The following is a 27,963-nucleotide window of genomic DNA, read 5'->3' as shown; positions in this document are numbered from 1 at the left end:
GTCAATAGAATCATCATAGATATCAATCAAAATGTAGGAAAGAAGCATAGAAGAAAGGTTGTGATTCCTACGACACGCGTTGTTGCGGGGTAGTCGAGGCGCGAGATATTCATCCGCTGTTCTCTCCGTGCGCCATGATGCCCAATGATTGCCTCATCATGACCCTGCAGGACATCCTGAGGAGAGCTCGGAGAAACCTTACTCGAACTTGAGACCAAATTTAGCTTTGACGTCTAGTCACGTGGTCGCAGAGACACCCATTATCCTATTCATACATGCCATGATCCGGACGAAATTTTAGGAGGTCTGGTGCAGACGGCTTCTCTCCATCGGACTTCACTTCACCTCACCAAAACTCTCCCTCAGCGACCGAAGGCCGGCAGCAATGTGGGCTGAATTGTGGTCTTTCCATGGCTTCGCAGCGGTCTTTCGCTGGCTGCTTATGCCAAATACCCATCTGCCATCTCTATCTCACGCAGCGTCCGGAGCAGCCCACCAGGCGCAGGCTTGGGTGAGCGGCATAGTCGACTTCAACAAGAACGCGGCAGAGATTCTCGACGATGACGGCTGGGATCCGTTACAATATGTCGACCCGCTCATCGGCTCACGCAATGGAGGAAATGTTTTCGTCGGCGCGACCTTGCCGTATGGTATGGCAAAGGCCTCACCGGATACAAACAGCAGTTCTAATCAAGGCGGATTCACTCTTGACGGCAACCCTATCACCGGCTTCTCTAGCATGCACGACTCTGGTACCGGCGGCTCACCATCTCTGGGAAACTTCCCGCTGTTCGCCTACACGACATGTCCCAGCGGCGTCATCAACTTTTGCACGTTCCCCAAGAAGTCGAGGGCCAAGTACGGATACTTCCACCAGAAAGATGTCCAAGCGAAGCCCGGGTTGATGAACATCACACTGAAGGACGGCATTCAGGTCGAGATGACGACAACGCATCGCACTTCACTCTTCAGATTCACCTTCCCGCAACAAGGACAGCCTCTCATTCTTCAAGACCTTTCCGATCTCTCAGATTCGAGGCAAGACAATGCCACGATCAAGGTTGATGCCCGCTCTGGACGCATTACAGGAACCGCTCGCTTCAATCCTAGCTTCGGTGTTGGCTCATATGTCCTGCACTTCTGTACCGACTTCCAGGGTGCCGAAATCCTCGACAATGGAGTCTTCGTCGACAGCCGTGCTAGCGCGGATGTGAAGAACATGACGATTGCACGATCCATCAATGGGTACCCCATTCCGGGAGGAGCTTTCGTTCGATTCAAGTCGGCAGAGCAACCCATCACCGCCCGTGTGGCGACGAGCTTTCACAGCACCGAGCGGGCTTGCGCTCATGCAACGGCTGAGATCCCCGACTACAACGTTGAGCGGGTGTACAAAGAAGCCAAGAGAGCTTGGAAGAAGAAACTTAGCCCCATCAAGGTTTCTACCGACCGTGTAGACGAGAAGTTTGCGCGAAACTTCTACAGCGGCATTTACAGGACCATGGTCAACCCTCAGAACTACACCGGAGAGAACCCCCTGTGGAGGAGCAGGGAGCCCTACTGGGACTCCTTCTACTGCCTTTGGGACTCCTTCCGCTCACAGATTCCATTTTTGATCATCTTGGATCCCACTGCCGTGACTGAGATGGTGAGATCCCTGATCGATACTTATGTCCACGTTGGTTGGCTGCCAGACTGCCGGATGAGTCTGTGCAAGGGTCTCACCCAGGGTGGATCAAACGCAGACAACGTTCTAGCAGATGCCTATGTCAAAGGCATCAATGATGGAATTGACTGGGATCTCGGCTATGAAGCAATGGTAAAGGACGCTGAAGAGGAGCCATATGATTGGAGTGTCCATGGTCGCGGTGGCTTGGCCAGCTGGAACAGACTCGGCTACATCCCAGTCCAGGACTTCGATGTCAAGGGATTTGGAACCCTCACCCGGAGCATTTCTAGAACGCTGGAGTACAGCTACAACGATTTCAGCATTGCCCAGGTGGCGTACGGGCTGGGCAAGGACGACGACAAGCAGAAGTATCTGGACTCTAGTCACAACTGGCGATACCTGTACAAGCAGGACCAGAAGTCATCATTCTTTAACGGCACGGACACTGGATTCAGAGGCTTCTTCCAGCCCAAGTTCCTGAACCAGACCTGGGCTTACCAGAACCCGCTGAACTGCAGTAACCTCGACGGGGCCGGTTCTTGTTCTCTGCAGAACAATGGACCGGAAACCTATGAGAGCAGTGCTTGGGAGTACGGATTGTAAGTGACCCCGAATTCATGGGATTTGGCTAGTTACATGAGTTGACTGACCATCTTCGATAGCTTTGTACCGCACGACCAGGCAACCTTGATCAACACATATGGTGGTCCGGATGCCTTCGTCAAGAGACTTGACTTCTTGCATGATCAGAACATCACCTACATCGGCAACGAGCCTTCGTTCCTTACGGTCTTCCAGTACCACTATGCCGGGCGCCCTGCTCTCTCCGCCAGACGTGCGCACTTCTACGTCCCATCCTTCTTCTCAACTGCGCCCGACGGTCTCCCTGGCAACGATGACAGCGGAGCTATGGGCTCTTTCGTGGCCTTCACTATGATGGGACTCTTCCCGAACCCTGGCCAAGACGTCTACCTCATCACCCCGCCCTTCTTTGAGAGTGTGGAGATCAAGCACCCCCAGACAGGCAAGACAGCCAAGATCCGCAACGTCAATTTCGATCCCACGTACCGGAGGATCTACATTCAAAGCGCCACCTTGAATGGAGAGCCGTACAGAAAGAATTGGCTGAACCACACCTTCTTTACGGAGGGCATGGAGTTGGTGTTGACATTGGGTCGACGTGAAAGTGACTGGGGTACGAGGATTCATGATCTGCCACCCAGCTTGGGCGAGTACAAGGGTTTCAATAGAACATTCCCCTCGGCGATAGTGTCAAACAGAACTACTAGACGATCAGAGGCTCTGTACGAGGGAGAATTCGAGAACGAAGGCGCGAACTTTGGCGGTATATAGAGGCAGCCACTGGAAAAGGCTCGTTTTGTATTATAACTCTGTATTCAAGATCCATGTTTGGTATAGTGTGCAGTTCGCATCGTTCTGTTCACAATGTAGATATCATAGCGGTGGAGATAGGATTTGACTGTGCATTCGACATGCCACGATTCCTATTTTCTAGCTGACGAGCCAAATTAGAACATGTCAACTGGCGTCTTCATGCTATTGGTTCCAATGTAATGCCTGTTCGGAGTAAACCTCTTTCTTGTTGGTGGGAATATCATCAAACAGAGACGCCTTAATCAGAGCCTTGTCCGGGATGGAAGGCGAAGTGGTTTTGATGGGGCTTCGCAGGTGGTTAGTACCTCAATAGCATCTAGCCAGGCGAGTTAATTCTCACCTTCCGCAGTTCTTGCAAAAGAATCGCTGCATGGGCAGCTCAATTAGCAGATAACTCTTTCTCACATTGAGGTTTACTCACGTGCACCGTGTTTCCGGAATTGGTGTTGTGGTCAAGGTACTCTGACAGAGTCTTCTTTTCATCCTCAATTTCCCATTGGCCGTCATCAATGAAAAGGTTCATGGAAAATGCTGTCACTATTAGTTGACGCAATTAATCAGCTGTCAAATAAGCTTACGGCCACCCGCACGCTTGCAGTTCGAGCTGTGTGAAGAGGGATGATGTCAGTCTCTCCACTTTCTCCGCGCAGGATCATATTGCTTGACGCACCAATGGCAAACAACGACTTGCTCCGGCTTCTTCTTCAACACCACCTTGATGGAACCACAGTTGCAGTGACCAATGTAGTTATCCATACTGACTTAGTTGATTGAGATGTGTGCGTGTAGTTGTTGTGGACTTTTCGGCTTCCCTGGATTTCCTTCTTCGCCGAGTGTTGCTGTTACCGACGGGTTTGGGGGACCGCGCACTGGCTTAAATCTGCCAGGCGGGTAAACCTTCCAACATTCCGATGACGAATCAGATTCCTGAGTCAGTTATTACGGAATCAACATGACGAGCAGTTGGTTTTAACTCCGGCCTAGTTCAGCGAAACTTGTTTCCACAGACACAAATGGCATGCGGGGGAAGAGGGGAAAGACACATCGTGGCAGGGGGAATGTGGGCATCATCGCGACGTGATTAGTGCGCTGGCATGGTCTGATCTTCTCCACCACGGGCGCTAGGGCGGAACGCGGGCGGAATAGATGCGGAAACTATCGTTAAGGGTCTAATCGGTATGATTTTCATGTTTTGGAGACTCTGCTAAGGGCTACTTCGCTAGCGCTATATATAGCGTATATATCGTACTAGGTTACTATTAGCTTAGATTATTACTATAATATAAATAGTAAGTATTTTACTAACCCCTTAATACTTCTAAGAAACTAAGATTATTTAAAAATAGCTCTAGCTTACTTAAATATATTATTTTTAATATTAAAAACCTCTATTTTTTATTATACTAATTATCTACTTTATAATTTACTTTATATTTAAAATAGTAGCTAATAGATAATACTTTAATAAAACCCTATTTAGTATATAAATAGAAGAAGTAATCTTAGATAAAATTAAAGTTATTATATTATTAAGTAATTCTAAAGAGGACTAAAACCTCTTATTAATACTACCTCTACTCTTAATAAGTTAACTAATAGTACTTAAGCTTTACTAAAAGCTTATAGTATAATAGAAGTTATTTTAGTTTATTCTTAATACTAAGATTAAAAACCTATTAAGTAATAATAATAAGATATATATATTAAGCTATATACTTACCTCTATTATATCTATTTTATAGAAAGAGTTCCTTAAAAACCTCTTTATAGTTAAAAACTTATTAATAAAGTTCTAAAATATTAATACTTTATACTATAAAGTTAAAATACTAAGAGACCTATTTAGTATTAGTTATAATAACTATATAAATATAATATTAATATTAGAAGAGAGATAGTTATAATAGTATTAAGTTAACCTTAAGTATAAGTAAGTAGAAAACTATAGCTTCCCTAAGATAAAGTTATTAATAATATATTTATAACTCTCTAAGACTACTATAAGTTAAAATATTGCTAAACTTAATCCTAAAAGTTAGTTAGTATACTAATTAAGATTTTTTAAAGAGGAAGTAAGATCTCTAATAAAGTAGTTAGCTTTATTACTATTTAATATAAATAGCTTACCTCTCTTATAAGCTATAATAATATTAAGAATAGCTAATCTTATAGTAGTATAAATACTAACTATTACTTTAACTTAAAAGTATAAATATATAATATAATAATAAGATCTTAATTAAATTAATACTACTAATATAGCTATCTTAGAGGTAGTATTTCTAAGGGAAAATTTAGTAGCCCTACTACTAATATATTAAAATAAGCACCTTTATATTAAGATAATAGAAACCTAAAGTTATAAGTTATAGAGGATAAATATTAATAAGCTAGCGCTATATATAGTAGGGGTAGATAATATAAAGCTAGTAGTAGCTAACGCTTAGTAGCTATTTAAAGTTAAAGCTAAATTAAAAGGCTTTACTTTTATATTAAACCTCTTTTTAATAGTACTAAGTAAAATAGTTAAGTTTCTAGTATTAAAAGAGAAGGAGTTAAAATAAGAGTTTTTACTAATTAATAGTATATAAATATTAATATTACTATTATTATTATTATAATATTAATATAGTTATAGAGGGTTAATATAGTTATAATAAGTAGTTAATAAGTTAAAAAAATAAAGCTTAATAAGTAAACTAGAGAAGTAATAAGAAAGTTTTTTTTTAGCTTTAATTAGAGTAGTATTTTTTAAACAGATTACTACTTAGATTAATATAATATAAATTTAGCTTATTAATTACTAAAAACCTATCCTTATAAAATATTAATAGTAAAACTCTTACTATAATATAGTAATATTAAACTATACCTTAAACTTTAGTTATTAATTTACTTATATTACTACTTTCACCTTAGCCTTCTTAAGTATATTAATTTTTTATAGTATTAACTTTTTTAGTACCTCCTCTTTTTTTACTAGAAAATTCTATAATACTATTACTATATATATTAACTTTACTTAGATATTAAAGTTATATTTATATATTATACCCCTTATAATCTTAAACTTCCTCTTTAATAACCTAAAAATATACTTAATAATACTATAAAGCTTTATATAGCTAAAATTATATAACTCCTTTTTTATCTATAGCTACTACTAGAGATTAAGGTAGTTATATAAATAATACTACTTATTAATAAATAGAGTAATAACCCTTAGATACCTCTTACTAAAGCTTATATTACTTAAGTAAAATCTACTTAATAGTAAAATAAATAACCTTACTAAAGTATATAAAAGTAGGGATTTATTATTTATACTACTCTCTATATTAATAAATATATATATAAAGGTATAGTTAAATTTTATTACTATAAAGATATTCTATAAGAAATTCCTTTTTTTATTAAAAAACTAATATTACTAACTCTAAGGTATATAAATAAATAGAAAAGTATTATTAATTACTCTTATATAGCTATTAAATGCTTAATTTTTTAGCTCTAACTTAATTTCTACTAAGATATTATCTTCTATTAATTAAATTACTACTTCTTTATATAGCTTTATAAATATATTAAATATAATATAGAAAACACTTAATATTATACTCTAAGTAACTTTAAAGTAGTAAAAAGTATTCCTCTAAAGCTCTCTAAAGCTTATAATATATAAAAAGATTATTAACTTATACTTTACGCTCTAAAACTTTAAGTCTTTAATACTATAAAGTTAAAGCTATAAAGTTAATATAAAGAAAGTTAACTTTAATATATAGAAAATATTAGTAAATTCTATATTTAACCTTATTAATAGCTCCTCTATAATCTAAATTACTACTAAAAAGCTACCTAAATAGATTAATATTTTATTAAAAATAGTAGAAGTCTTATTATTAAAGTTATTATTATTAAAGTTATTATTAATATACTTTTTAAAAATAATTAATAAAACTATAGTAAACTACTATTCCTTATTATTATTATTAAATATTTACTTAAAAACGTTAAAGATATCTATATTAATAATTACTTCTTTTAATAGTTAAGTTAATAAATAGTATACCTTATTAATATATTAATACACTACTATATAAATATCTTAAGCTAAAAGAAGCTTTTAACTAAGCTCTCTCTAGCTATATATAGTATCACTATATTATTAAAAACTAATACTTTTATATAATAATAGTCCTAGTATTATTAGATTTATACTTTAGAATCCTTAATAACTAAGCCTCTCTAAGTAAACTTATTATTAATCTTATTACTTAGTAGCTAAATTTTAGTTTAATATAATAGCTTAGAGGATTAATAACCTTAGAAACCTTTATTAAGCTTAGTTTTAACTTATATAGACCTAATATAGTAAAGTAGCCTCAAAAATACTATTTTTTGTTATTTTATACTAACTATAGCAGTGGTAAGCCAGGGTCAGGAATCATACCGATCACACCCTAAACATTCCGTAATGCAGTCTAAGGTCTTATGTATTTGTAGTGTCGTTATCTAATGTGCTAAGCATCGGCCTGATTCTTTCACGTCCAATCACTCCACTTGGTTCCCTGCCAGTAGACGTTCCCTTCGTGTTCAAACTGGGGTCCTTCGGCGTCGACAATGTGACCCAGTTCACAACGATCAAACTCAACACGCGCCTGCTGAACGTAAAATTCGTCGAACCTCGGCGACAAGGCTTCTCGAAGGCTAGCGACGTTACCCTGGGGGTGAAGTGCTCTCCACGGCTGGGAGCATGTTGAACCCTTGCACGACTTGAGAACGAAGAGAAGAGAATCAAGCCTTGGGATGAGCTTCTTGAGAGGGTATCCTAGCACCGTGGCACGGGCTGCAAGGGCAGCTTCATCGTCGTGCAAGAGGTTATGCACTTGACCAGGATCGGTCTGCGAAGGAGATGGTCAGCCTTCTTCCAAAGGACATGAATAGGTGTCGAACTTACAGTCATATCATAGAGCTCGTGCTCATTGGTGCACCATACAGAATAGTAGAGATTGTAACCCTTGCCAACAACACGCAAAGCCTTGTAGGTGTTGTTGAAGATCCGCTTGGTGTCATCGCCGTTGAAACCGAACTTGCTCTCGGTGATGGCCCATCCCCAGTACTCAACGTTAACGTGCTCGCGGGTCAAGGGAGACCCTGCAAGCTCCTTCGTCGACAATGGGATGGGAGCTCCGTCAAAGTCTGCGCGGAGAGGCGCGCCTGCCAGTGACAAGATTGTGGGTACGAGATCGACATGAGCTGTGACGGCTTCCGTGACACCTCCCTTTGGCACTCCGGGACCACGAATAATCAGCGGAATATTGATGTCCGTCTCATAACCACATTCCTTTCCGGGCTGCAGCCGGTGCTGGCTAATGTGGTATCCGTTGTCAGTTGTGTAAAAGATGTAGGTATTGTCCAGCAAGCCGTGCTTTTCGAGCTTGTCGATGAGTCCATCAACAAGCTCGTCCACAGCCTGGAGCGCACGAAGACGACCTCGGTAGTGGTCATCGTTGTATTCCACATTCTCATCACTCAGCTTAGGCTGGCGACGAATCCAATCAGCGCCGGACGGCTTGTCCGGGTTGAAGTTTTCCGTACGCGGCACCTTGGCGTCGGGGAAAAGCTTCTCGTGTCTCTTGGCAGCCTTTGGAATACTGGTCCTGAACTTGTCGTCGGAAACGGGAACGTCGTCGTCCGGTCCCTTTACCGGAAGAAGGACGCTAGAGTTCACGTTGCTGTGTGGGGCGATGGGAGCTACGGCCAGGAAGAAAGGCTTGCCAGCTTCAACAGCATCATCGAGAAAGTCATATGCCTTCTGAGCAACGAGGTCGGTTGAATATTCGCCCAGGTGGTTGACTGGCTTGTCCTTGTTGCGTTGGAATGTGGCATTCCAGTAGTCGTAGGTGTTAGGATCAAGGAGGAAATCCTACATCGTGTTAGAAACGGGCCAGTATTCGCTATCCGCGGTCTGCATCAAGTTTTGGGTCAACGTACGGATCCATTCCAACCCTTCAGGTGCGGACTGTCGTAGTTCCAAACAGTATGCGCGTTAAACATCTTTCCAGTGTAGAAAGTACTGTATCCCGCATCTTGCAGCCAGATCGGCAGGTAATTCTCATTGTGACCATTCTTCACGAAAATCGGGAATCCGCCTGTAAAGTGCTGTCAGTAACCATTACCAAACTAACGAGTGCAACCTGAGTTTTTTGATGCATGCGCGCCAGAACCTGAGCTCAACCGATCGGTGCATGGGGCAACTCACCGTAGGGAGGATTGAGATCCGTCACATTGGTGTTGTGAGCCAACTTGCCGGTCCAAAGACTGGCTCGTGATGGGCAGCAGACAGCGGTAGTGCAGAAATGCTTCTTATAGAGAGTTCCCTGCTCAATGAGGCGCTTTTGAATGAGAGGGATGTACTCGAGAGAGTTCATGTGAAGATCTTGGTCATCGGTAAGAACAAAGACGATGTTTGGTCGGGAGGATGATGGAATGGGATCCCGGTCCGGGCCGACGAGAGGAGTCTGAGCATCGCTAGCCGCAGTAGCGAAGCTGCTCGAGAGCATAAGGGCCGCAGAGGCCAGTATTGACGACCGTAGCCGCATTTCGAAAGACCAACTCAAAAGAACTGAGCTCTAACCCCAATTGATTTGCCAGGACGTTTTGGATTTGATGCAAAAGAAGAGTCAATTTTTGTCTGTACACTTGAAACTTAAGCTACAATGGGCCTGACTAAGCCCCCGCGACCCGACCCGAGATGCTGTTCGCCGGATGTTATCTACCACTAATTAATGGCCGGCGAGCGAGTTCCGATGGCGTGCTTCGGCCCCAGTATCGCAACAGCGAAATCCACATACCCCCACCGACCGCGGAGAACCATGGTTCTGCGATGTGGCTGCGAGCCTCACTCAAGACTGATTGACTGTCATGCAATACCAGGATAGTCATGTGACGAGTGCGAATGTTGGATGACATAGTGCAATCGCAACTGATGTCCCTGCAAAACTTGATGAAAACAGGCACGGCGTCGGACTTGGCCATCCCCTTTCAATGGACTCATGGCACTACAACAGAGGCCAGATGTCGGCATCAATCATTGCTGCTACCTCAAATGTTTCAGTGACGTCTAAGGAGAAGCAGAAATGTATTCTGCAGCATGAACGATCCTCGCGCACTTCATTCGACATATTTGCAAGGTATCGTGGATTCTCCAAGACTACTTGTTGAGGATGCTTGTGAATGGGTGGTGATGGTATTTGCATGTGTCATGCCGACGATTCTAGCGCACGGTACTCTTTATGTGATATCTTTGACCATGAGTACAGGATAGCGCTATTAATTCTGCGTTGGGTATAGACTGTGTAAGCAGCGTCTCGAACAACATTCATCCTCCGTGTTGTTCAGCGGCTTGGAAACAGGAGAATAGGAAATAACCATAGAGATGAATATACACATGCACGGAAACAGTCATAACAGAGATTGGATCTCCTCTTTTGTAGTTTACTTTACTAAAGATTTACGCCATCATGATATTCGTATTGACCTAGCCGTTGTCTAATTGCTGTTGCGAAAAGGTCAACTGACTGCCTAAATTGCACGCAGTGTGATCTGAGTGATTCTCACTCGAACCCTGTTCGCTCGTATGCTATTTCAACGGTATTACACACCGCCATGCTTCAACTAAGTAACATCATCGCTTCCAGAATATTCAAAGCTTGGCACGAGGCTAGAGGAGCCCTAGGCCTTGTGGCCTGCAACTCGGTCTTCTACTTGGGTAGCAGGATGGGCTTTAAGTGCAGGACGGCACGATTGTTGCTCACCTAGCCCCGCTATTCCTTTTTACTCTACACCAACTTCCATACAGAGATATTCGTGGCGAACCTAAATAGAGTGAGCCAAGTATCGGGTTGCGTTCAACGGCACTAACGTTGGCGAAGTGTGGCACAGCCCGCAAACATGATTCTCAGGGACTATATGCAACCACGGTGGTACATGGTTTTCAGAAACATGATACTGCTCAACTATTTGTTGAATGATATGGGTTAAGTGGAGGGACGGTTGTCATTGGAACGTGGTTTGAGATGTCCATAGAGATTTCGAAGTGGGAGGCATGCCTGATTTACAGAGCGCTGTGTTCTTCTCGTTCGGGTGAATGCTTTCAGCCACTAATTGATGGTCGAGCAACACACCAAGCCTTTCCCGTTGAGATGAAATTAAAGACAGGGTTTAGTGTGGAGATCTTGGCCCTTATCAACCTCCAACAACCTCTTGCTACTGGTTTAAGAACCAACACTACACGCCGAGAACATCTCCTGCTGCCCACAAATGTCGCTTGCATCCTGCAAAGATGCCTGGCGCTCGCTGTTGGATCTTCTCGCAAGTTATTTAGCCTGTTCCGGAGGCTTGGCCCGGGACAGGCATCAAGCATCGATTGCTCCCCCTGCTGTCTGCGTGAGGGGTTGTTAAGCACAACTACATGATCTTTCGATTGCTTTCATCACAAAACAACACGTCCATCAGTCAACACGCAAGAAGGTCCCACGCGCAGACCACAGGATGGCCACCTCTTCCCCGGCGGAGTCCGTCCAACTCAGTAGCGACAGCGACTCATTGCGTCAATTCGACGAAGACTTCTCCGATCCTCTGCGCCGCGCCCAAGTCAGGGTTCTACATTACAAGATTCTTCTGCCGCCCATAAGCGAAAAGCGTATCAAGAAGTTTCAGAGCCGGAAGGAGGCCGCTGCAAATAGTGTTGCAATCACACAGGCACTTCTCGATCTATTCACGAGACTGCAGGTCTGGAATTCCGTATCCGATGCTGGCGATGAGAGCGGTATCAAGCTCGTGACCAAGATTGAGTCGTCCTACCAACCGCCTTCAGAAGATGACTATGTTCACGAAGGGGGACCTATTTGGTTTTTTCGCAACGATTTAAAGTATCTTGGTCTCGAAGAGAGCTTGTTACTGCCTTCGGGACTGCTACCAGAGGTCTGCGTCATCTCTCATCTTCACGTGAAAACTGGCCAATACCGCTTGCACCCCAGTTTATTGGCGGTCCTGACCAAATCCTTGCCCACTCTACGCCGACTTACGTTCAAACTTGAGATGCCAACTCGTCGGCACATGTTTCAGCGGAGAGAAATCCGATGCGCCCTCGCCGATGCAATGCGGGATGCATCTCTCGATAATCTTGAGGTTCTCGAAATCCGACTTTACGACGCTGCGCCAACAGATGAGAGATTCAGCCTCGACGTGCTCACAAACTCTGATGGACGAGACGATTTGAGCATGGCCATCCGGGATATGCTCAAGCTTCCCAAACTACGAGCAGCGTCGTTTCTGGGCGGCTGGATCGTTGCACCATCGGCTTTTCAAACGGATACCTCTTTTGGGCCGCGTCTGGAACGTTTATCCTTCGAGACCATCCCCGTCACCCCGGATGGAAAGTGGCTAGTTACGGGCAACATCGAGAATGCGTGGGAAAATAACGACAGGCCATCAAGCGAAGAGAGCCTAGCAGCTCTCGACTCACAAGACTCCGACGCAACAGATTACATCCCCGACCACTCGTGGTTGAGGGAGGACGGCAACTACCCACAATTCTTTTTTCGCTACACTTTTGATAGACGGACATTTGATCCACTGCTTCTTTCCCTGGCCCAGGGCGTGCGGAGTATGCCTATGCTGCGCGAGCTGACACTAGTCACGTACCAAGGTGTTCATCTCCAATTGGGGTATTTTGCCCGCGATGTCAGAAATGAGGACTTCTACCACCTGGATAACCCTGAGACCTCACCACGCTACAAGTTTGAAGTGGAAAACATCCGTCGCCCGCGATGGGTAATGGCATTGATTGGAGATGAGTTTGAGTTCGACGGGGTCTGGACATTTCCCTCCAGCATAGTCACAGCCATGGAGGAAGGTGGTGGACGAATCTTGTTCAACGCAGATGGTAAAGTGTTGGTTTCCTGTGGCGACGGTGCAACGTTCACTTGGGTCACATGACGCAGTCGTGGCTCACTCTCGACTAAGGCTCACATAGTAAGAAGTTTAACCCCGACATTTGTGAGGTGTTACAGGGATATGAGAATGTCGATACTTGAACCAGAAAGGCTAAGGACCGTAGCGTATGTGGAGCTACTGAAGCAAGTACAAGTACTTGTCAAAGCCTACCCAATCCTTGGCTTAGAAGTTGCGTTGATCATGATCTGAGCGACCAGACACTGCACTACTACGAGCCAAAACTGCACCCACGAATTGATATTGCCTCCTTTAATTCCCCTCAAATGGAACCAGATCGTCCATGCCATCGAGACGCCTCTTTCCAGCCATGTATCTTCATTTTCTGCTGGCGCGGACAGATCATGCTTTAGCTTTCCTGATCAATGTCAAGACGATGCCATGCTGAGCCGTACTCAGCCCGTTACGGACGGTGGATGCATCCAAAGGGCTTGCAAACCCCAGCCCATCTATGCTCATGAGGGTGGGGTTTCATGACAGCCGCCAGGATTCCTAACATCGTGTTCCACTGTGCTGGCCTTGAAGCTGGAAAGGCGGACAGTTACTGCTTGATGAATATGGAATCGATATGGCATGGTGGGTGTCGGCGACAGCGCATCTACTGGCTATTGTGATTAGTCTTGACAAGTGGCCAGACGATGCGCCAAAACACTTACATGGCATGATGACGTCTGCACGAATACCCTTTACTCTTTGTGTCTTGAACCAGACTCGGAATCAGTCTCCCTCCGTCTTCGTCTTCTCTGCAGCTGTAATCCCCCCAACAGCCCCTGCTATGATTCCGCCGACAATGAGAATCGACATGGCAAGAACGAAGATCCAATATCTTCGCCACCATGTCCGCCAGCTCCGCCGCGGTTTCATTTCTGTCGAAATAGGAATAGCCACATCTATTGTAGAAGGCCGGTTCTCGGAATGGTTTGGTTTCACTTCGAGCATTGAGTGCTGCTGTCTGTTCCCGCTCTCGAGCGACGAATAGTCCACATCGTCAGGTCGGTTTCTTGATGGCATTTTGTGCGGAGGCGATAATGAATGATGATTTCCTAAGCAGAAAACGATGTCTTGGCGGCTTGATTGACCGGTTTGGCAGCACGACAACGGTGTATGACGGAGAGAAGTTCGAGATTAATAGCACAGGGTGCCACGTGTGGGCGAGGGAGAGATATTTGAATGCACGCGTGGCGCCTGGCCGCCCCGTTGCACAACACGTGCGCTACTGCGTGTCTACCCTGTCAGTTCGTGTGTCCCCGAGACAGTTTCAAAGATTCCAACCACAAATCAAGGGATAGGAGAGACATCGTCCCACTCGAAAGGTGCCCAAGTCAGGCTGTCGGGGCTTCATTGGCGGTGACAGTGTTGATGATTGCACAGACCACGAAAAAGAAATGCAGGCCGGGTATGATTCGCTGTGTTGCGGCAATCATTGAGACTAGCGCGTGATGGTCTTGGGAGCAGTGCCTTGGTCCCGGGCTGGCGGGTAGCATAGCATCTAGCGATCTTTCTTTTTGGACCGGATTTTCCGAATGTTGTCGATAGATCTCAAGAATGTGGGCTTGTCTCTCCTTCTGACAAACTGAGAGTTACCAGTGCGGCGACACGGTTCACGACAGGCAAACAACCTCAGTTCGGGTTTTCCGAGCCAGCTTTCGTGAAGCACCCCTGTCTTCAGCTCATGCAACTACCAGTTCATGTCTCAGTTACAAGCCACTGATTCTGCTCCCACGCGTGGTTCTCGCTCAGCGTTCCCCGTAAAAGCAAACATGAGCACCTCTCGTGCGCCAAAGTCGTATTACACTGGAACAACTCTATGACCCCTTTTCGAATTCTGTGAAGATGCCCACGGTGAACATTCTTCAGGAGAAGCATCTTATCATGGTGGCGTATGAAGGCTGTCACAATTACTCGAAACTTCATTCCCAAAATGTGCGTATTTTTCGAGACACGTTACAGGTCAGAAATCAGCTCATGTGCGATATTGAGAAGTGGCTGCTCGGCCATTGTACGGGCGTCGGGACTTTTGGCATCATTCACGCCTAGCGGCCTTGTTGGTGTCTATGGCACTAGCCATGACATCTAAGTATTGGCACATGAGTCTCATAGCCTTGGATCTTCTTTTTATAGCACTTTCAAAACGTCTGTTGCTAGCCTCTTCCATCGCAGCAGTGACAAGTGCTCGAGTCGCCCAATTATTGATGCTATTCCACGAATTGCCTTGTCTTCATCATCTCAGGTTTTAATCCATGACGGATTGGAAGCCTGCAATGCACCGTAGATAACCAAACTATTCACTAGTGGACATAATACAATGGCTCTTGTTTTATATCAATTCAACAGGTCCTTTCCTGAGTTTCAAAGCTCCATAGAAATTCTTGCCCTTGTCGATCCCATCGTGTCTCCGCAGACAGTCTTGGCGAGCGACTAAGCAGCTCCAGATTATTATCCAACAAAACCCAAAGACAGAGCGGACAGTGACAAACCGCTTATGCATAATACAACGGTCTTCTTCTCTTTGACTCACATCCAAAGATGTAATATCAGCGTCACAAGCGGCTCACAATGTCTTCTGACAGCGGACGCGATCCGACATCGCCAATGCAGCAACCTGAGTGACCGATAACGTCCTCCTGACTGTGTCTCATCGCATTGTCGCCGACAACCCGACAAAAATTTCCTCATGCGGGGAGAAACCAGCTATCCCGCAGCACTGAAGGAACGGTCCAGAGATGTCGCAGTCTGGGTCCTCAGTCACGCAATCGCCTGCGGCAGGGCTTATCTGGACCCAAATCCGACGCCGCTCCAGTTTTCCTGATCCCCGATTTTCCCCGCCACCCGGGCCCTCGCCCGCAACCCACCGGCGCGGAACCCTGGCGCCGGATATGATTGGAGGTCGAACCCACCGACGGACGGGAATTGACCTGAAATCGCAGAGAACGGAAAGCTTGGTGGGGTTTGCCCAGACTTTGGCGTCCTTGGAAAACAAGCAGAATGGGACGTGGGCGCGGGATGGTGCTGCAAATCTTTAGATCGCGACATTGGAATATCGCTTCATGCAGAAGGGTCTTCTTTCGGCCGCCAGCTTACATGAATCGTATGCCGTTACGTTTGCTAATACGACGCAACCTTGGCTGGACGTGTATATAACCTTAAAGTCCTCAGCCCACCCAGACCCGTACTCCTTGTGATGTTATCGCGACCATCTCTCCCGTCGATCCTCCCCCGCTTTCTTAGCTCCGCACGCTTCGTTGTCAGTTTGTCGTCACGAACAGGCAAAGGCGGCCACCATGGGCGAGTTAAGAACGGTGACAACGGCCGAGCCGTCAACGGATAATCCCATCAACTATGGACCTCCCGAAGAGGGCATCTTCAAGCACATTTCCAAGGTCATACCGTACTTCCGGAACGCGCGCAATGTGCTCGTCTTCAAGTTGGATGTGATGCTGCTGGCATGGATGTTCCTTGCAGGCATCATGAAGGAGATGGACCAGTCAGCGACGACGCAGGCATACGTTTCGGGCATGAGAGAGTCTCTAAGCCTGTACGGAAACGAACTGGTCGAATTCAACACGTATTTCTCCATCGGATACGCTCTAGGCCTCGTGCCTGGCCAATTGATTCAGACGAGGGTATGCAACTGGCGTCAGGCTGTCTACAACCGGGGCTTTTCTAACATCAAGACAGTTCCGACCGTCCATGTTTCTCCCATTCTGTGAGATGAGTTGGGGACTGCTGGTGCTCTTGTAAGTACTTCCTGCGACTCTTTACCCCTGAGCCCAAACTTACAAATGGAACACAGCACATACAAGGCACCCAACGCTCAAACCATCTTCGGTCTTCGCTTCTTCCTCGGCCTGTTTTCCTCCGCCTTCTGGCCCAGTGTCGTTGCTCTCATATTCAACTGGTATACTCCCGCCGAGCTCGCCGTTCGCGTGGCCTGTTTCACAGTCTGCGACGTTGCCGGCGCCATGTTCCTCGGTGCACTCCAAGCCGCGTTGTACCGCGACATGAATGGCGTCCACGGTCTCGCCGGCTGGCAGTGGCTTTTCATCATCTCCGGCGCCGTCACTGTCGGTCAAGGTCTCTTAGCCTTCGTCACCGTCCCGGATTCTCCCGCCAATACTCGCGCCCTCTACCTGACAGAGAATGAGAAGCGCCTTGCACGAGAGCGCATGGGCAACTCCGGTGTGAACACGTCCAAGAGGATCCCCGCATCCGTTCTCAAGACGAAGCTGCGCAAGCTCATAGTCCACCCGATCACTTATTTCTACCTCTTCTCGTTCGCCTTCGGAGCTTGGGCCCATCGCGCCAATTCGTATTTCGTCTTGTATCTCGAGAGCATCAAGGACGCAGCGGGCAACCGGGTATACGATACATACCAGGTCAACATCTTGCCTCTTGGGGGCTATGCTTTGCAGATCGTCACAAATGTTGGGCTCAATTGGCTTTCCGACTGGAAACGTTGGCGCTGGCAAATCAGCGTCTTTTCAGCTGCCGCCCACGGGATATGCTTGGCTGTGCTCTGCGGATGGCCCTCCGATCACAAGGTTATTCTTGCTTTCTACTTCCTGACCTACGGCACCAATGCCGGCAGCCCCTCACTCATGGCATGGATGGCGGAGATTCTCCGCAAGGAGCCGGAGGCTCGGTCCATCATCGTGGCCATGACGGTCACTATTGTTTACATCGGCCATGCCACGATCCCCTTGAGAGCTTTCCGCGTTGCCGACGCACCCAGATATCCCGTCGGATTCCCACTTACTACGGCTTTCACGGTTGCCACGATCCTGGTTCAACTTGGCATGCTGTGGTGGGACAGGCGGCATCCAGAGATGGCAGAATATGGATATGAGCCAGCCCTCAGCGCTGATGTTTCTTCAGATGGGGAGAATCCCAAGCTGGCGGATGCAGAGACCGTTCAAGCTGGAACTGATGCAAAAGCGGCTAACACAAATTTTGCCAAGGAACTTTAGATGGGGCTTTTGGTGGTTATTTTCCTAATTCCGCGGCATATATACCTAGTCTTTCGACCAAAGCTTCACCACTCAAATATCAGTACATGCTCCTTCAAGGGGAGTTACGTTGTATGACCGTTCGAAAAATGTACTTGCCCCGGTTCATCTGGGCTGCAGAATACCACGCTGATGCGACATGCTTGAATGATACCCAGGAACCAAAGTCCACTCGTCATCACTAACGCAGGATGCATCTTCCACCGTAGCCACAGCCAGTAGGAACCGGTGCCTTTTGAGATCTGTCGATTTAAATCCACCGAAATCATATTCCCATGGCGCTCCGCAACAAACTCCCAGTTCGCCTTGGGAGGCCTGCATGACCTTCGTGTGTCTTGGGAGTATGTAGACGAAATTTCGTGCATTTCAACATGCAGATGCAGACTTTCCGATGGCTGGTTCTGGATCCATCATTTTGGCCTCGGCAGCGGGCGCGTCAATGTTTCGCACCTTACCCCTCCTTTACTTGGGATGATATGCTTGACGTCTGCCAGAGAATGATGGCCAGTGAGTCTGCGCGTGTCTCCGAGGGATGCGTGACTCGTGCGCCGAACATAGTTGAAGTGTCGTCAGCCGTTGAGGGATAGTGCGGTTTGTAAAACGGCGGTCTTTCCAGCGCGGCGATTACCAACCCGCCGGAACAAGGGGGAATTAGGCAACAAGCTTTGAGGGGTAAAGTCGAACGCTCCATGCTATATCGACGATGGAGAATAGGTTGAGGAGGAATTGGGACCTGATTATTGTTTACCGTGATGCAACGTCGCGAGCTATTTCAACTGTCCTGCGTGGAACGCCAAAGACAGGTCGGAGGGCAAATGTGCAGATGAACTATCATCGCTGGGGGTCATACTCCGACTGGCACGTCTGAGATGCTGCACCCGTGGCATCCAGTGACAGCCCGTCGGTTTGAATGGAGGAGCGGGAGATGTGCCCTTTGGAAACTCTGATAGCTGCTATTTCCCTGTCTCAAAAGCTTAAAACGGGAGAGCTTCGCGTCCCCCCAAAGCTTGTAGAGCTTCAATTTCTTGGCTGTTGGAGAATCTACGCGCCTCCGCATGGTCGAAAACCTCTTTTAGTCGAGAAAAAGTCGCCCATTTTCTCATTATGACGCCGCCTTCTCGTGAGCTTCGGCGGTAACCAATATTGGCCATATTCAGATTACGCGCCCATCATGAGGCTCTCCACACTTATCGCATCACTGTTCGCAGTACAAAGTCTCGCTTTCCCCTTCGAGGCTTGCAAAGGAGACAAGGGTCGCAAGCCTGATGGTTCGCGCAGTGGTTCGCGCGGAAACAAACCTGGAGGGGTGGGCGGCGGTGGAGGAGGCGCGGGGGGCGGAGGTGGACGAAGGAACGCCAGCCATCCCACCAACGGAAGCACTCCTATGAACGGACAGCACCGCAATGTTCTATATGTTACAAACTGGAGCATATACGGCGCTGGGTACAACCCCAATAACATCCCCATCGACAAGATCACGCATGTGCTCTACGCGTTTGCGGACATCCTGCCGAATGGAACCGTGTGAGTGACGCAGGCAGCGATATATATATTGGCACAGTCAGTGATGCTAACATGTCCAGGGTATCATCCGATCCGTGGGCTGACACTGGAAAGTCTTTTGGCAAAGACAAGGTGTCGGAGCCTGGCAACAATGCCTATGGTTTAGTGAAGCAGCTGTACATGAAGAAAATGGCCAACAGGCAGTTGAAGGTCATCATGTCAATTGGGGGATACAACTGGTCTCCAAAGTTTGCGCCTGTCATTGCAAACGAGAAGTCGAGAGCCAACTTTGTGGCCTCTTCTGTGAAGATGGTCGCCGATTTCGGCCTAGACGGGTTGGACGTTGACTACGAGTATCCGAACACCACCGAGACGAGTGCGAACACCGTCAAGCTGTTGTCCGAGCTTCGAGTAGGCCTCGATCAGTATTCAGCAAAGTATGCGAATGGCTATCATTTTACGCTGGGTTTCGCCGCGCCGGCTGGGCCTCAGAACTACGCCAAGTTGGACTTCAAAGGCATGGACAAGTCGCTCGACTTCTGGTCTCTCATGGCTTTCGATTTTGCCGGTTCGTGGGAGAACACTACTGGCCATCAATCGAATGTCTTCACAAGCAAGAAGACCCCTTTGAGCACCAGAGCCAGCATTGATAAGGCCGTGAAGGATTACACGAAGGCCGGGATCCCTGCTCGAAAGATCAACCTCGGTATGCCGCTGTACGGTCGTGCTTTCAGTAACACCAAGGGCATGGGACAGTCGTACCGCGGCCTGCCAAATGGAACCTTAGCCCAACCCGGTATCTTTGTCTACAAGGATCTCCCTCGCCCCGGATCCAGGGTTGTCTGGGACAATGTGGTCAAGGCAACCTACTCCTATGATAATCGCACACAGCAACTGGTCTCGTATGATGATCTGAAGAGCGCTCTGTACAAGCAGGAGTACATCAAGAAAAAGAAGCTCGGAGGTGCCATGTTTTGGGAAGCATCTGGGGACAAAATGGGAGATGAGAGCATCGTCCGCAATATGGCAGATTGGATGGGCAAGCTTGATCGCTCCAAGAACCTGATCTCTTACCCAGTTTCAAAGTACGACAACATCCGCAATAACATGAAGGGACGCAACGCTACTTCCAACACCGCTAAGCCAACCGGGCCCAAGTAGGCGACTACACGATCGTTGCAGCACAGGAATGGTGGCAGGACCATACTAAAAATCGTGTGATAAGCAAGCAGTCAAGCCATGTGGAAAGAGGGATCTGGCCCGTTCGCTAATCAGGAAACAAATAACTTCACTTCTTTGTAAATACTATTACATGATAATACCAGCTTCTCTGAATTTCTCAAACGCCTCTAGCCACCCTTCGGTCGGATCTCTCTCGTCCGAAAATCCCACAGAACGGAGCCGCTCCAAGCTGAGCTGCCGGTCAAAGGACAGCCAGTATCCCACGCTGTCAAGTTGAGACGCTCCGGCACCCACGCCCGAAGAAGAGGCTTTCGGGAAGCCCTTCTCCGCAAAGACATGCTTGTGCTTCTTGATGTATTCGCCGGGCTTCAGAGTCTGGTCATCCTCGCTTGGGTCCACGCCCCTCAGCCCAAACCACTTAGCAAGCGCTGGCCATATCTCTCGAAATTTGGTCGGCGTCTCACTGTCGGCCATGTTGATGATCTTTCCGCCACATTTGTCCGGATTTAGCGAAGCATGAACAGCGATGCGGCCCAATGTGCGAGAAGACACCGGGGTGAAGAAGCTGTTGTAGCCTGCTGCGTTGCCAGGAAACGGGACCTCTACCGAAGGCTCTCTTGTGCCATCAACGCCGTGATTGTGAGCATACAGTGAGAGGTACTGAGCCCAGTGCAAAGCAAGAGACCACCCGGATCCATTTGGAGTGAAACCCACGACCGCATCCGGGCACACTTCTGTCCACGTCCAGCTCTTGCCCTCGCTAGCTTTACCTAGAAGCTGCCTGTACCAGGGGTAGGCGACCGTCTTGGCATAGTCCTCAGGAAGGTTGTCCGCCATTGACTCCTTCAACGGAGCTTGGAACGTTCCTCCGGGGACGTATATGCCGTAGCCCTAGATCGGTCAGTTTGTAAATCCTGTTGTTTGGGCAGTTTCCACGTACTCTTGTTCCGCCAGGGTAGATGAAGGACTTTAGCCCAGGCGACAAAGATGTGATGGCGTCAACCACACGCTGCATCATGTTGCAATTGGTCTGGCACTCCAGAATATGATCGTCATTAACCTCTTTGAATACTATGATTCTGTCAGAAATACTGATCTCATCCATCGCAACGGAAAGGTTTCTTACCAAAGTAAAAGACATGGGTGACGTCAGCTATCCCATGGACTTTCTCCTTCAGTTGTCTGGATAAGTCTTCGGCAGTGCCGTTCATCAAGTTTACCCCGGAGACTATCTCCAACCTGGGCCGGGTCGCAGATTCCGGTGGCCAGTAGAACTCTGACTCGGGCAGCGGGCGATTGATCACTGCGGTGATCTTGTCGAATGATCCCTCAGCGGGGTAGTTGGAGAGCAGCTGTTCCACAGTTGACCAGCCGACTAGGCCAGCTGCGCCGAAGACTATTGCGTGGTTGGGGTTCGACATGATGCAAACTGTTCAAAAAGCTGTGTTTGAACACTTCAATTTCTGCTGCAGTCCCAGGCTCTCAAAAGCGGATGTTGGTTTGTTGGAGTTTATTTAAATCGTAGTTAATGAATAATTGAGGCTGAAACAGCTTGACCACGCTCTACAACGAAACGAGCTTAGGGCCATCATTCAGTGCCTATCAATTGATCTAATGCGCTAGTGGCGCTGAGCCATTATGAATCATAGTTCGTCATACCGCCTCATAATACAGAAACATGCTTATGTCCCCTATTGCTATTGCGCGTAGCTCATGTTAATTCTTGAACGGTAGCAATTACATACACCTCTTGGCGGTTTTAACGAAGCCTGCTGTATTTCCGTTGAATTCATCTATTAGATTCTTGTGTCCAAAAATACCACCACGGTTCTCCGCAGGGGCAACCGAACCAGAGTTTGGTCTCGAGCTTCGAGAACTCGACCAATCTATGATATTCTGGTATTGAAACAAATGATATCTAACCTATGGTAGCCTTTATAGGCTTTACTGGCAGAGCAGACACTTACGTACTCCTCTTGGGGTGTGCGGATGTCCTTTCAATGCTCAACAATGAGAGCTCAGTCTACTACATACCAGCCCTCGCCAGCTGCCAACAGGCTCATTGACAGGGGAAGGGATTCAACACGCGTCTCTCGGCCCTGAACATTCCTTATTCGCATGGCCCTTATCCTCGCCAGCCGACACCAGGACTCTGCGCCGTAGTCTTGCTTTCCTTCTCATCATCAGGTCAGCAATTCTTCACATTCCCTCTTGGATCAATCACCGCCCATTCCACAACTCGGCAAGGAAGACGACTGCTCACCATCCAACCGTCACATCATCGCTGGACGAGGACAAGATCCCCTGGTATGATGCAGGACAACAGCTCATCCACGGCGCGCAATGCTTGTTAGACATGCAGGCAAGAGATCCAGCCATTTCGCTACATATGAGCGCTGCACAAGGCTGTGTCTAATTGTGAGGTTTAAAGAGCGCAAAGTACGGTGCGACAGAGCATTGCCGACGTGCGGGTTCCGTGTAGCCACCTCGGTATGGGGTAGCCACATCTGAGCGGGCCTGCCACCTATTGAAAGTGACGCTAACACTTATATTCATCGGCTTTCAGACGTTTGGAATGTCTCAACCAACCTTGTAGTTACAATCAAGTCGTACAGTGTCGCACGCGCGGTGAACAGCTGCTGCAGCTCCAGGAAAGGCTGGCCAAGACCGAAGCACAGCTCGCTCGTGCTATGCCAACGGTAGAAAGTCCAGCACAGCCTCCGCAGTCTAGAAGGTAGCCGTAGATAGAGCGTAGCAGATAGGCCGTCAACCTTGCGGGGCTGAAAGGCACTGAGGTGACGAGAGAGTTTGGTTAAATAGAGTTTGAGTCAGTACGCATTTATGATTAGTCTTCTTTTCCATATTCATTTCACCTTTCTTTGAACGTGCCTCGGCATACTGTATGAGAGCAGTTCTTAGTATGATCACAAATCAATACCCGTCCTCCGTACCGTTGAAGCTACATCATGGCACCTGTAGGATTCCGCATCAGTTCACACATAGCTCCAGCAGCTGATCAATGTCTGTGCCTCGGCTTTCCATACCAGAGCACTTGTAAGTATGATCACAAATCAGTGCCCGTCAAACTTCGTCAAGCAGGGCTGCAAGTTCTAAAATGGAACCCCGCGGTCCTTGTGAAACTGAAGGCCAAATATTTACAGTTGGCGTTTGAAAACATGAAATCCAAATGCAGGTGAAACGGGGGGTTTATTCACTACGACCACGAGATTAGGCCGAGTTAGGCAAGTTCGACTCACTGGTTGCAGATGCTAGCTGCGAGAATGGAGCATTATCAATCAGATGATCGTAAAATCCTAACGAAGGAGCACTGCCTCTTTTGAGCCTCTTGTCTGAGGGCACAGGTACCTATCGAGAAACGTCTGACTTGTTTCTTCCTCCTTTCGACAATAAGCTTGGAGTCGCAAATGAGATTGTTTCCGAGGTTTTTACTGTGTTATAGTGAAGCCAACTTCGGCTTCTTATTAAGGGAACGAGGTACTTGGTCGTGGTTGTGTGTGTAGAGGTCTCTGGCGACTCGCACCTCTTCATATGGAACCCTATAGGTTGGCAGTGGAAGTTTCTCTTCCATTCTCGCCCTTATAAATGTCCCTGCCAGACCCATACAACAGTCGACAAGGTGTGGTTGCAGGCAACAACCTGCTATATGAAACTTTGAAGAAGGTATGAAGGAAACAGAAGGATAGCAGAACTCTATCTTGGGATGCTGTAGAACTATGGTTCTGAGAATAATGCTAGGACAATGGGCAGTGTTTCATATTAGTATAGTTAGAACAGAACGTAACATGACTATCTGTCAAGCAAATTGTTTAACTTTTAATATATCAACTTACTAGGCCCCTTGCTTAAGCTTCTTTTGAAACCGCCCGCGGTTAGGCAATCTGTAGTAGAGGGTAAGGATTCTCATCCCAGCCTCTCAGTATGTGAGCAAAGATGCTAAATGTTATTCACCCCGCGTGGGTATTCACTCGTGGAGTTTTAATAAGGCATTCCCTACTTAATGCTTTACGCCTGGGTGATACACATAAGAAGTACTTAAATCGAGCCTTTCCCGCGTATCATTCTCAGGCCAGAAGCCTGGCTGCAAATCACTTCGCCTTATCCTGTCAACCCTGGGCACATTCTAGAACAACTCCAGCCCCGAGCAACTTTCATCAACATGATCATCTCCATTCATGCGGCGGCGATCGTTTGCGCCGCCTTATCTGCCGTCTTTGTGAACGCTTCCCAGCCCAGTTCGGTCGAGGTATGGCTGAACTCTTGTATAGGGCGCCTTTAGTGATTAAAATCAGACAGGGTCACAATATCCGTAATGCCGCTGGTGAACTTGCGACGCCCTCAACCGTTGCCTCGGGATTTGGCGGTGCTAGTGTCAGCAAACTAGTCAAAGGAAATGTCCAGATAGACCCTGCTTATCTTCGAATCAGGAACTCTGGGGAATCTCCGGGTGTCCCTAAATCCCGCAACAAGAGAATTCAGCGTGGCATTTGCCCCAAGGGAAAGAAAGCACCACCTGGATGTAAATAGGCATCCCACAATTTTGATTGAATGATAGCACACCTTGGCCTGCTTTAGTGCTAAACACTGATTTCCCTATTGAAGTTTATCTCTTTGGTAGTTTCCTCCGTTAAGTCCCTGAATTGAAAATGATTTAGCCTTGTGTTCTTACAGCTGTCTTCTTGTCTGATTTGAGTATCAGATTTTAAACCTCCACATGCGTCGTCAATAATCAATATAACAGCCAACGCAAATAAGCCAGGCCTTGAACACAGAGGGCTTTCTCGGCCCATAGATTATGCATGCTCGAGATGTGCTACGGTATTTTGTTCCAAGTGGACTCGGGAATAGCAACGCAAAGGAACGTCCCATCCATTCTTATAGACCACCTAAAAATGCCTTACGGTGGGAGCCGAGAGCATAGCAGACATACTACCAAGCTTTCGGGGCTGAAAGAAAATGAGGCCAGGGGAGGCATTTAGCCTCTTCAAAAAGGGACATGCCACTGTTGAGACACCGAGATCCCCGCTGTTGATAGTCTCACGAGACCACGCATGAATTTCTTATTCTCAGTATCGCGTAAAGCAAGCTTGCTCAGTTCCAATTTTCTTGCCCCTCTGGTAGGAGATGGAGATTGAGTACCTATAAAGGCAATTGGGGAACAGAGTAGGGGTGAAAGCTCAAGGATGACAGAACCATTTTCCGAGTAAGATCGAAGTCCAATCCAAGAAACGTCATCTGAGTAGTACGTAAACAAATATGAGACAGAACTAAGACGTCAGAACATTTGGTGCCTTTATCCACTTGAACGACAGTGCCTATTCTCTAGCCTCACGAGTCTGACTGACGTAGGACTGAGTCTATGTTTCACGTTGCGGTCTTATTTTATCCATGTTTTAATTCTTTTAAGCAGTAATATCATGACTACGTACCGCGCTGTGTGAAACGCCACCTCCAGACTAGGCTTTGTGCGATCCTCGAAGGCATCATCGTCGCCGCCTTGCGTAAGCTAGACCCTTGGCATTCCGAGAAAGGCAGGAAGCTGTATCCTGTACAGTTTCTGTGCAGGACTCTGTCGAGGGATTTTCTAGCCCACCTCGGTCAGTACTACCTTAGGCTTTTGCTGCGGTGGGTTTTTATAAATATGAGCCAGTGTGGTCCCTGGACACATTCTGTTCAAAGACAACTCCATCGCCTCTACAACTTCAGCTTGCAGATAACTTCAAAAACACCCTGGACCAAGGTAACTTTGATCAGTCTAGTTGAAGCAATTTCAAAATGGTAAGCATTATTATTGCCTCTTTCGTCTCCAATTTTCAACCATTTCTAACCCTGCATCACCTGGTCCCAGAAACTTTTGCCTACCATTACAACACTAGCGCTCCTTGTCACAGACACCGCGGCTGTCGCCATCAGAGATGATAGAGCCACGAGGGATCAGAAAGAAGTCGAGTTGCTGACTAGACAAGGTGTCGGCAACCTATCACCCTGGGACGAGTGGACCTGCTACGATCCTGGCAGCGGAGGCGGACACTCTGCGCTCCGCAAGGCGGCGGCGGTTTTCAATGATCGCTGGGGAAACCCGCGTCTTGAGATGGAAAAGCTAACGTGCTACGTCTCCGCTTGTGACGGGCACTATTTTGCTGTGTGCAACGAAAGCGGCGTAACGGTACGTTCGAATCTTTAACCCCAGGATTGTGACTGTTCGGCGTCTTGAAGGTGAGCATGCCGGCTGATTGATTCCCATAGAAAACAGAAGTCAGCGATGCTCGGAACTATGCCGTCAACGCCGATCCTGGCAACTGCTTAGGTTGTCGCTACCTTCATTTCAGGGAGTCTTACATCCGTTATTTCTTTGGGGTCGGCGAACCCAATTTCGACGCCAATAACCACCCAATGGAGAGGAGGGATTGCTAAAAGAATGGGGCTTGCTTCGGCATATGGACCTAGAAATCATGGAATCGCACTGCTAAGATCAAGCCGACGGTAGCAGGGAGGCGGAAGGATGACGGGTAGACCACTAGTCGGATGTGAGTCCGTAGCTCGAGGCTTTGCATCTGTCTTGCAACAACTTAGTACCAGCAATTTTGTATCAAAAGATAACACAATCTGGGATTAAAATCATTTCCCCAGCATGATCAGCTAGATTTCACGAACCAAGTAACATGGACGTTTGTTTCTCAGGTACTAGGTACTGATAGTGTCTTCCGCTATTGATGAATACTACCCGTTCCGGGCTGTCGGGACTGTGGGTCAACAAAAAATGGCGACTGACTTGGCAAGTCTGGCGCCATTTGAACGCTGCGCCCAAATTTTCGTCTTCTCCAAAATGAATCCCGACAATTCGGCTTCAGAATCGGAGTCAACCCGACGTCAATGATGAAAACCTCCACTCCCGGTCCAGACTCCGCAGAAACTCACACAAACATGCCACCAATTGGTCAATCTTCCGCCGTAAGAGGCTTGGCTGCACTCAAGGTCGTGGGTCCGGGATAAAAGCGACCGGTTCGAACAGGGATTTGGTCGTTGACGTGATAAGCAGTTCGCGGACCGATACGACACTGCAATGGTAGATAAACGTGGGTGGGGGATGAGGTTGCCGGTGGGAGACCACGGATTTTAACGACGTTTTCTCTCGATCGGCGTTTTACCAGAGAAAGTCGCGGGAGAAGT

General features: G+C 47.2%; 7 protein-coding genes across 7 annotated transcripts; 4 read left to right on the top strand and 3 right to left on the bottom strand.

Moving 5' to 3' along the window:
• Positions 1 to 385: 385 nt before the first annotated feature.
• On the top strand, positions 386 to 3,022 carry CGCS363_v003457 (putative secreted glycosidase; the record flags this gene model as incomplete). The annotated part of the gene is made up of 2 exons (XM_036635306.1): positions 386 to 2,268; positions 2,332 to 3,022. 2 exons carry the CDS (start codon positions 386 to 388, stop codon positions 3,020 to 3,022), a joined length of 2,574 nt encoding a protein of 857 aa, XP_036499830.1.
• Positions 3,023 to 3,226: 204 nt separating this feature from the next.
• CGCS363_v003456 (uncharacterized protein) lies at positions 3,227 to 3,820 on the bottom strand (the record flags this gene model as incomplete). The annotated part of the gene is made up of 5 exons (XM_036635305.1): positions 3,227 to 3,350; positions 3,405 to 3,430; positions 3,486 to 3,595; positions 3,643 to 3,668; positions 3,735 to 3,820. 5 exons carry the CDS (start codon positions 3,818 to 3,820, stop codon positions 3,227 to 3,229), a joined length of 372 nt encoding a protein of 123 aa, XP_036499829.1.
• Positions 3,821 to 7,608: 3,788 nt separating this feature from the next.
• ARS-1 (Arylsulfatase) lies at positions 7,609 to 9,669 on the bottom strand (the record flags this gene model as incomplete). The annotated part of the gene is made up of 4 exons (XM_036635304.1): positions 7,609 to 7,968; positions 8,025 to 8,993; positions 9,062 to 9,219; positions 9,330 to 9,669. The coding sequence occupies 4 exons, from the start codon at positions 9,667 to 9,669 to the stop codon at positions 7,609 to 7,611; spliced, it is 1,827 nt and encodes a 608-aa protein (XP_036499828.1).
• A 1,951-nt stretch (positions 9,670 to 11,620) lies between these two features.
• On the top strand, positions 11,621 to 13,069 carry CGCS363_v003454 (uncharacterized protein; the record flags this gene model as incomplete). Its single annotated transcript, XM_036635303.1, has 1 exon — positions 11,621 to 13,069. One exon carries the CDS (start codon positions 11,621 to 11,623, stop codon positions 13,067 to 13,069), a length of 1,449 nt encoding a protein of 482 aa, XP_036499827.1.
• A 3,296-nt stretch (positions 13,070 to 16,365) lies between these two features.
• On the top strand, positions 16,366 to 18,051 carry VHT1 (Vitamin H transporter; the record flags this gene model as incomplete). Its single annotated transcript, XM_036635302.1, has 3 exons — positions 16,366 to 16,707; positions 16,763 to 16,821; positions 16,878 to 18,051. The coding sequence occupies 3 exons, from the start codon at positions 16,366 to 16,368 to the stop codon at positions 18,049 to 18,051; spliced, it is 1,575 nt and encodes a 524-aa protein (XP_036499834.1).
• A 1,210-nt stretch (positions 18,052 to 19,261) lies between these two features.
• Positions 19,262 to 20,754, top strand: CTS1-1 (Endochitinase 1; the record flags this gene model as incomplete). Its single annotated transcript, XM_036635301.1, has 2 exons — positions 19,262 to 19,614; positions 19,674 to 20,754. The coding sequence occupies 2 exons, from the start codon at positions 19,262 to 19,264 to the stop codon at positions 20,752 to 20,754; spliced, it is 1,434 nt and encodes a 477-aa protein (XP_036499833.1).
• A 147-nt stretch (positions 20,755 to 20,901) lies between these two features.
• Positions 20,902 to 22,196, bottom strand: sirQ-2 (Short chain dehydrogenase sirQ; the record flags this gene model as incomplete). The annotated part of the gene is made up of 3 exons (XM_036635300.1): positions 20,902 to 21,666; positions 21,716 to 21,846; positions 21,902 to 22,196. 3 exons carry the CDS (start codon positions 22,194 to 22,196, stop codon positions 20,902 to 20,904), a joined length of 1,191 nt encoding a protein of 396 aa, XP_036499832.1.
• Between the last annotated feature and the right edge of the window lie 5,767 nt (positions 22,197 to 27,963).

This window comes from Colletotrichum siamense (genome assembly GCF_013390195.1).
Source record: "Colletotrichum siamense strain Cg363 chromosome Unknown KSG_Cg363_contig02, whole genome shotgun sequence".
In the NCBI taxonomy this organism is placed as follows: Eukaryota; Fungi; Ascomycota; class Sordariomycetes; order Glomerellales; family Glomerellaceae; genus Colletotrichum; species Colletotrichum siamense.
This window is presented reverse-complemented; position numbering and strand designations above follow the sequence as displayed.